The 8,848-nt window shown below is 60.9% G+C and overlaps 1 protein-coding gene across 1 annotated transcript; it reads left to right on the forward strand.

Annotated features, from left to right (window-relative positions):
- Positions 1-6: 6 nt before the first annotated feature.
- Positions 7-4,646, forward strand: OAS1 (2'-5'-oligoadenylate synthetase 1). Its single transcript, XM_026064338.1, has 6 exons — positions 7-266; positions 1,297-1,579; positions 1,761-1,936; positions 2,154-2,404; positions 3,522-3,669; positions 4,095-4,646. The coding sequence occupies exons 1-6, from the start codon at positions 87-89 to the stop codon at positions 4,266-4,268; spliced, it is 1,212 nt and encodes a 403-aa protein (XP_025920123.1). The 5' UTR covers positions 7-86; the 3' UTR covers positions 4,269-4,646.
- Positions 4,647-8,848: the final 4,202 nt, after the last annotated feature.

Raw genomic sequence — 8,848 nt, forward strand, 5'->3', positions numbered from 1 at the left:
TGCTGCAGGAAACGAAACCCAGAGGGTTTGTGAGCAGGCTGAGCTGCAGAGCTGCACGGCTGCTGTCACAGCTGCAGCAGTGATTCATGGAGCTCTACGACACCCCGTCGCGGCAGCTGGACAAGTTCATCTTTGAGGTGCTGCAGCCTGACAGCATATTCCTGGAGCAGCTGCGCCGTGCTGTGCACACCATCTGCGAGTTCCTGCGGGACAACTGCTTTGCGGGGGCACCTCCGCCCCGAACACGGGTCCTCAAGGTTGTCAAGGTTAGTGGGGCCCTGGGGCTGCTAGGTCACAGCCTTCCTGACCCGCTGGGTCCCTCGCTCTCCCAGCTTGAGGTAGGAGGGATTACTTGTTGGAGAAGCAGTTCCAGCACATTTTGGCAGGCGTGTTTGCTGGAGGTGCCCCCAGTCCTCAAAAAGGGCTCTTCTCAGTGCTTCCACTGCTGGGAAGCACCTGGTGTCTTAACCAAGATGGGTGCCTGGCCCCTCACTCATACCTGGACGATGGGAATTGGGCACTCATTTCYCTGTTGGGCTGGGCAGAGAGAGTCCTGAATTTCCACTGCCGTGTTGTGCAGCTCAGGGCCTGGGGAACAGGCAGCAATCCCAGCCCTGGGAAAGCTCCAGAGAGGGAGGAAGAAAACATCCTTGCAGGTGTTTCCAAGTGTCCTTTCAGGCTTCTTGTTTGCTGGAAATCTCTGTTTCATTCGATGAGAATAGCCTGACATTTCAAGGACATGATGGGCTGTTCTGAGTTGAAGAGTCCTGGGTTACTTGTTTTTATGGCCCGAAAGGCGTGCTGGTAGGGCACAGGGCGTCAGCAGAGCTTTAGGCAAGGCCTGCCAGATAGGGCTGAAGATGTGACAGCTCAGTTTGCTCAGTGTCTCCAGGCAGGCATTTTCCAGGGAGTCATTTTGGGAGTTGTTTTATAACCCAGTGTGTGGAAAGATGCTGGAGAGCAGGAAGTCTTTTAGCCTGGCAGAAGCTGTGGTTGCAGGACCCAAAGCTTGAGAAGTTCAGACATGCTTTTCTGCTGAGGAGGGCACTGACTCTGGACCAGGAGTCCAGACCCGGCTGACCCTGACGCCAAGAGTCACAGGGGACAAGTGGGTTTTGGGGTCCCTCTGTGTGCCCAGGCTTGGTCAGTAGGTCTTGCCCACATGTCCCCAGCTCCGTCAGAGTCAGGGGAAAAGCTGAGGGCCCTACTGGTCCCGCTGGCCCTCCTGCTGTTGAGGGAAGCCCTGCAGGAAGGCAGACTATGGGCAGCCAGCGGTAACTCTCCTGTTCCCTGCAGGGTGGATCTGCAGGCAAAGGCACAGCCCTCAAAAAGAGCTCTGATGCTGACCTCGTGGTGTTTCTCAACTGCTTCGAGGACTATGAAGATCAGGAGAAAAACCGGGCAGAGATCATCCGTGAGATCCAGAAGAGGCTGGTGGAATGCCAACAGCAGAAGCATTTTGAGGTGGAGTTTGAAGTGAATCGTTGGCCGAATCCCCGCGTGCTGAGCTTCCAGCTGAGCTCCAGGACACTCTCTGAGTCCATCAGCTTTGATGTGCTGCCAGCCTATGACGCGCTACGTACGGTCTGCTGCCCTGCCTGGCTGCCCACTCTGCCAGGCGATTCCTGAGCCAGGGGACCCTGCTGCTCTGCCCAGCCCTTGCCTACAGCAGAGCTCACTGGGACTGAGGTGTCCCAGCTCCCTGTCCCTGTCGTGCACCCCTCACGTCTGTATCTTTCTGCTTTGCTTCTCTCTCGCAGACCACGTTATCTCTGGCTACAAGACTGACCCCAAGGTTTACATCCAGCTCTTCCAGCAGTGCGTGCAGGGGGGTGAATTCTCCACCTGCTTCACGGAGCTGCAGCGGGACTTCATCATCGACCGCCCCACCAAAGTGAAGAGCCTGATCCGCCTGGTGAAGCACTGGTAYAAGAGGGTAAGTGGGGCCAGACTTCCCAGGGCTTCTGGGGGGCCAGGGCTGGCACCTTGAAAGCAGTGATTCTCCTCCAGGGTCAGAGGGAGGTGGAAGGGGCTGGGAATGGAGGGGAAGAACTGCCAAAAATGAACTGCCAGGACTCCCAGCCCTCCACAAGGCTGAACAGATCTGCATCCTGCCCATGGGCACACTCACTGCTCTGCTCTGTCCATCTCAGTACGTCCGTCAGCACAAGTGGATGCTGAGAAAAGGTGAGACCCTGCCACCGCAGTATGCCCTGGAGCTCCTGGCGGTCTACGCCTGGGAGTGGGGGAGTGGGAAAACAAACTTCAGCATGGCCGAGGCCTTCCGCACAGTGCTGGAACTGCTCCAGCACTACCAGGAGCTCTGTGTCTACTGGACTGTCAACTACGACTTCGAGGATGTGATTCTGAGTCGCTACCTGTCGTGCCAGCTCAGCAAAAGCAGGTCAGTTCACCTGCCTGTCTGCACCCACCCATCTGCTGCCCAGTCCTCCCTGGACAGCTGCCAGCTTGTGTGGAAAATGCCCACCCCTGGGCTGGTCCCCTTCCGCTCATCCTCCAGAGGCGCTCCACAGCCCCCATCTCCTGCCCAGGCGAGGGTTGGRTGCAGGGTGCAGCGGGGCCTCTGGACAGCATTGCTGCTGAAGGGGGTGGGGCCTCTCTGCTCAGTGAGGCCAGACAGGGAACTGGCTTCAGGAACTCGCAGATGGTGTGCACAGCACGGCGCAGCTGCTCCAGGAATATGCTGTCAGGCTGCAGCACCTCATACATGAACTTGTCCAGCTGCCGTGACGGGGTGTCGTAGAGCTCCATGARTCACTGCTGGAGTTGTGACAGCAGCTGTGCAGCTCTGCAGCTCAGCCTGCTCACAAACCCTCTGGGTTTCGTTTCCTGCAGCAGCTCCGCCCCATGGCTCAGCTCCAGGCAGGGCTTGTCCTTGTCCCAGGGCTGAGGCAGGAGGGGCAGGAGGTGCAGCAGCACAGCTAGCCCGGGCCTGGCAGGCCCCACGAGAAGCCCCTGTGGGAGCCGAGGGCTGCCAGAGCACCCTTGGTGCCCTCCACCCTTTCTGCCCTGGGCTGCCAGGGAGCTCCCCGCTCTGTGTGCCCGGCCCTGGGACAAGGACACGAGGACTGTGCGATGGGCGTGTGAGCAACATTAGCCTAGGCCAGGGGAACAGCCCCTTCCACTGTCTTCTGTCACTCCAGAGCTGAGCCATGGGGTGCAGCTGCTGCAGGAAATGAAAGGAAAGGTCCATGGCTGTGACTATCGCTGTGCTTCTGTGCAAGGAAGGGTCCTCCCAGCACTTCAGGAGCCCGGCTCAGGGAAATGTCCGCAAGTCCCACGGGGAGGCACCACTTCCCTCCTTTCTGCCCTGGCTCCCAAGGCCACAGCTGYTCATCTGGCAGCTCCACAGGGCACTCAGGCCTGCCCCAGGTGGGGTTTGCAGGGCTGGCGGAGCGTCCAGGAGGGGTGGGCAGAGGGAGCTGGGGGGGGGGGGGCAACCGCTAGGGGTGCTGTGAACAGGGCCACACTGCGCCCCTTTGTGTCTCCCTGAATCGTAGGCCTGTCATTCTCGACCCGGCTGACCCGACGAATCTTGTGGGCAAGGGGAGCCGCTGGGACCTGGTGGCGAAGGAGGCTGAAACGTGCTGTAGGCAGCARTGCTGCATGTACAGCAACGGAACGCCTGTGCAGCCGTGGGACGTGCCGGTGAGGCGGGACTCAGCAAAATGCYGGGGGAATAAACAGGGGACAGAGCACACTGGGAYGGGGCGGGGGGGGATGACTAAGGCCTCTGGCCCTGCCCCTGCTCCTGGGCATCTTTTGGGTGGGCACCGATGTGAGAGACGACCTGYTGGTCCTTCCCCTCTGCTGCGCTCTCCAGCAGCGCCTCCCTGCCCAGAGACCTTGCTAGCACATGGGTCTGKGTGTGGGGCACGGCCCAGGCCTGTGCAGTGCCATTTGTCCCTGGGAGCCTGCGCTGCCTCTCTCCACATATAGCCGCTCTCCTCAGTGGCTGCCTCACACCCCCAGGCTATTAATGTTGGAGTGGGTCTGAGGGAGCCTGGGGCTYGTTTGGTCCCTCGGGCCAGAGAGAGGTCTCTGCTCACTCGCAGTGTCTGTTCCTATTACAGCCTGAGCAAGCGCGCTGCAAAAGCAAGGGTGTCCACAAATTGGACTACTTGAGAYTGGCTGAAGACCTGTGCAGTCCGCTGTCAGCACCTCAGCCTGCGCCAGTCTCTCCCACCAGCACCTTCCCAAGGTCACAGCAGCCAGAAGAGCAGCCGTCTTWCTGCACTGTCCTCTGAGGGATGGCTCTTGAGCRTGCCCTTGGGCCGGAGGGCATGGGAAGAGGAGGGGTGGGATGAAGGCCGGGATCCCCTGGGGTGTGCTCCTGTTCCTTGGGCTCAGAGGAGTGATGGACATGGGGCTGGTGTCACCTCTGGTAGAATGTGTCCRGTTCCCACTGGCACCCCGGTTTTACAGGGCACTGTGCTTGCTGGCGATGTTATTYGCTGTGGGGGAAGGGGAGGAGYKCYCTCCATGGTGGTGGGCAGCTGTCCTCCTGCTGCCCTGCCTCCTCCTCCTCCTCCCCTTGCTGCGGGCACCTTCTCCTCCCCACCTCCAGCCTGGCTCCCAGCCCTGACCCTTAGTTCTGGGCTAATAAAGCCCCATGGTTTCTCTGAGCAGCCTCCAGATCATGAGTCRCTGGGTCCAGGGGCCTGTGTAGCTGTATTYGTCCAGAGCTGGTATCTCAGGGAGATGTATGGTGGCAAAGGAATAGYGGGTGACTTGTGCCATAGGCTTCACATGCAAGTGCAGCCTCCCTTTGGCCTTTTCTCCTCCTTGCTCCTTGGCCTTGGCCCAAGACTTGGCCCAGAACCAGGCCTTTTCTCCTCCTTGCTCCTTGGCCTTGGCCCAAGACTTGGCCCAGAATGGGTGGAGGCAGAGACCACTGCTCTGCTGTGCCTGGGAGGACTGGTACCTGGGAGAGATGTTGGTCTCCCAGCAAGAGGTGCCTGGCCTTGTCCTCCCCTCCCATCTCAGGGCCACGGGCAAGCTCCCTGGGGAGGAAGAATGGGGTTTCTGACCCGAGCCCAAGCATCCCTTTGTGAAACTGCCCAGCCCAGTTGCAGCGCTCCCTGGCTCCCCACGAGCTCTGTGGGGAGAAACACCCGTGCGAGGGCATGCAGAGCCCAGTCTGCAGAGCTGGGTGTGCATCGYTGGGCGGAGGCGGGAGCATCTCCTGCCTTCGTCTCTGGGCGGGCAGGCCCTCCCCTGCACAAGCAATGCAGCTCCTCACCTCCAGCYGTCCGCAGCTCTGCCCTGCTCCCCAGGAGCACTGCAAGGGCTGGGCRTCATGCATTACCTGGAGCAGAGGGAATACGTGGAGGGATGGCAGGGGCRTCGTCCAACCCTTTCTGCAGGGCCAGGAGGCTCACTGACTCACCCTTCAGCCCCCCTTCCTGAGTCCAGCAGCACCTCTTCCTCACTAAATCCTGCTGTGCTTTCCATTGTCACTCTCTTCTTTCTGCCACCATCACGGGGTAGGTTTGACAGGCTGAAGGGGGACCACAGCCAGCCCTCACCCGGTCCAGGGAGGCCATCTCTCCCACAAGGTTTCATCCCTCAGTAGTCAGGGCACAGCAGCCCTTGGGCTGTAAGTGCACGTGGGCTGCTTTCCTGGGTTGCTGTCAGGCACACGGCACCATCCTATTCCAGGAAATGTGCTGAGAGCTGACAGCCACGTGGGTGCACTTTGCTTTTCCYGCTTCCAGGGTGCAGGGAAAGCGACATCTCACATCTCCCAGCTTTCCAGCGCCCTCCCAGGCTCGTGCAGCTYGCCTGGAGCAATGTCGGTGCGCGGCGCGGCTCTGCCTTTTCTGCTGTGGGGAGGCTGGATGCGCGCAGCCTGCGRCACGGCCTTTCCTGGGGCTGCTGCGCGGGCACAGAGGCTGCGAGGGGGTGTTCCCCGGCTGGGCTGCCCACCTGAAAGCACTGCTGTGGCTGCCTGAGTGGGGGCATGGGGCCGGAGCGTGGCAAGGGACAGGGCGGGATGGCTGCGGGGGGAGAGGCCGGCAGGAGCTGGGGGAGGCTCTCCCTGGAGAGCCAGCGTGCTGGCGGGGGAAAGGCCAGGGGAGGAGGACCCCAGGCGTGGGGACCAGAGAGAGAGGAGGTGTGGGGGACACTGCTGGGCTGGGCCCCGCTCCCCACCCCGAAATCCCGGGGGAGATGTGTGCGGGTGGCTGCCGTGCTTCCCTGCAYGGAGGCAAGGCCACGAGGTGGGGCTGATCCTGAGGGAGTCTCTGGCCTTGCCCTCGTGCTCTCTGTCCCTAATAGGGACCCATGTCCYGGCTCCCGTTCGGCTGGCAGGCGGTGGCCACAGGAGTGGTGTGTGGAGCTGCAATGGCCGTACGKGGCAAGGTGTACATAGTGGGGGGCTGCAGTGGTGGGGGAGGTCAGGAACCRCCGTGTGCAAGTCATAGCCAGCTTGGAAAGGGATGGAAACATCAGCCTACCTGGGGAGCACAGGGCACTCCGATCAGACATACTTCAGAAAGCAAGCAACAGCTTTGAGGGGCTGGAGGCACACATTTGGGGCGACAGCGCCTGCCAAAGGGATGTACRAACACCCCRAGAGACWGCAGCCTGTGGGCAACCCACGCCARGGCAGGGACATCCCTGAAGGAATAGAGCAGCAGCGGAAGCCAGTAAGAAGCAAAGAGCAGCAGAAAGAAGCYGCTGTTTACATGACCCCAACCCCCTGCGGCGCCTGTTGCCTCACAAGAGGCATTTGGATGGACTGAATGTTTTCTGCAGCWAAAAGAAGGGAAGCGGARACTGGGGAAGAAGGAGGAGAGGTGTTTCTGAAAGTGTTTTTTTGGTTCTGTGTGTCCTTTATTTTCTCAATACTTGCATCAGTTGTCAGAAGCTTGTGTTAACTGACAAGAAATTAAGTGCACTGACCCTCCATGAGTCGAGGTGGCTTTGCCCACAACAGGATCACAGACGTCTCCAGCACTCCTCGGGGGCTGCCCCTACCACCCACCTCTGGCGTTTCCGGGGCCTTTCCTGCCCTGCTGCCCCCAGCCCAGCCTCTCCAGCAGCCCCGCTTTTTCCCCTCTCTGTCACGTCCATGCGATGGCCGTGATGGAGCGGAAGACGATGACCAGCTCCTGCCAGAGAAGGGGCGAGGGGGCGGCACTGAGCAGCCCACCCACCATGACACGTGCTGGCTCATGGATTCACACGTCCGCCGGCACGGGCAGGACGGACCAAGGGGGCCCAGCGCCGTGGCCTTCTTGCCCCACAGCGATGCTGGGCCAGCAGACAGCTGGCAGGGGAGGCTGCGGCGGGGCCCCGKGCCCCGTGTCACARTGCTGTTRCCCRGCAGCGCAGTCACAATGCCCCGGGCAGGACCCGAGCCGGAGCCTCCCGGCCCGGCCAGGCTGCCGGGCTTGGCAGCACGCACAGAGCTGGCTGCAGCCAAGGGCTCTCTGGAGGCCGTCCCTGGGCGCACACGCACCCCTGCGAGGGCAGCAGGGCTGTCGATGGCTACCGAGCGRGGCGTTATCGCAGGACATGCGGGGGCACCGCTGCCTGCACCTCCGGACACCGAACGATGGAAGCGCTCAGCAGCTGCACCTCCGTTTGGTAGGCAGATCTCCTCCTGGCCTTCCTCTGGCCTTACTTCCGGCCCTTGCTTTGCACCTTATCTGCCCTGCTTCGGTGCTGAGACCTCTCACTGCCATGCCTCATGGGCTCGTGAAGTGCCCGTGTCTGCTGCTCCGCTCTCTAACGCTGCCTAACGCTGCCTCCCGTGCCCACTCCCACTTCCCCAGCACTAATGCCCACGTCTAGCCCACTCCTCCTGCYGCCCTTGACCACCCCCAGCCCCTCTTGAGAGGTCCTGCCACCTCCAGTGGCAGCTTCCCTTCCCCCTCACCCCACCCTTATGAACGCCTCCTCTCAGCACAAGTGCCAGGTCTCGCCTTTGCTCCTCTCTTCTCCTCCCACCTCCTCTCCTCATCTCCTCTCCTGTGTGCTGAGGGGGCTCTTAACGTTGTCAGTCAGGAGCCTGATTTGATCTCCTCRAGCGAGGAGCTCGCTTGTGGGTGTGTGGCCAAAGCAGGCAAGGCGGGGTGGCGCTGACCCACCGCTTGCTCTCAGCGCAGGAGCCTGTGCTGGGGCTGGAGCACGGGCCYGCGGGTGCCCTGAGGGTCGAGGAGCCAAAGATGCTGGAGCAGCTGGTGCATCCTGAAGAGGCTGTTTGGGGCCAGGAGGACAAGAAACTTCTCGACCTCTGGCTCTTACAAGCTGAGGTCCTTGAGGCTGGGATGGAAGCTTCCTCCCTGCAGAAGCAAACCGATCTAAGTGTCTCCCTGGGAGGATTCCTGCGTGGCTGCCTGACAAAGGAGCTTCATCTCTGCACAGGAAAACCAACTCAGATGGCTACCTGGGAGGAGCTACYCGGGGAAGGCAACCCAGGAAGGGAGCAAACTTCACAGAGATGCAAATCAATCTGGAAGCYCCCTGAGAGGAATTCYGGGTGGCTGCCAAGGAACGGAGCCAACTTCAGGCAGAGGAAAACCAGCTTGGGTGTCTACGTGGGAGGAGTCCTGCGTGGCTACCTGGGATGRGATTTATGGCCAGCGGAGGCAAAATCATTTGGATGGCTACCGAGGAGGAGTCTGGGGCAGCTATCTGGCATGAGAGCTACCACACTGCAAAGGCAAATRACCGCRGGCAGCTACCTGGGAGGAGTCCTGAACGGCACCCCAGGAGGAGAGCTGAATTCATGCAGAGGCAAACCAACTAGCGTGGCTACCTGGAAATAGTCCCGGACTGCGACCTGGGATGCCAGATAGACCTCAGAGGAGACAAGAGT

This window comes from Apteryx rowi, unplaced genomic scaffold (assembly GCF_003343035.1).
Source record: "Apteryx rowi isolate R43461 unplaced genomic scaffold, aptRow1 scaffold_2130, whole genome shotgun sequence".
NCBI classification, from domain to species: Eukaryota; Metazoa; Chordata; class Aves; order Apterygiformes; family Apterygidae; genus Apteryx; species Apteryx rowi.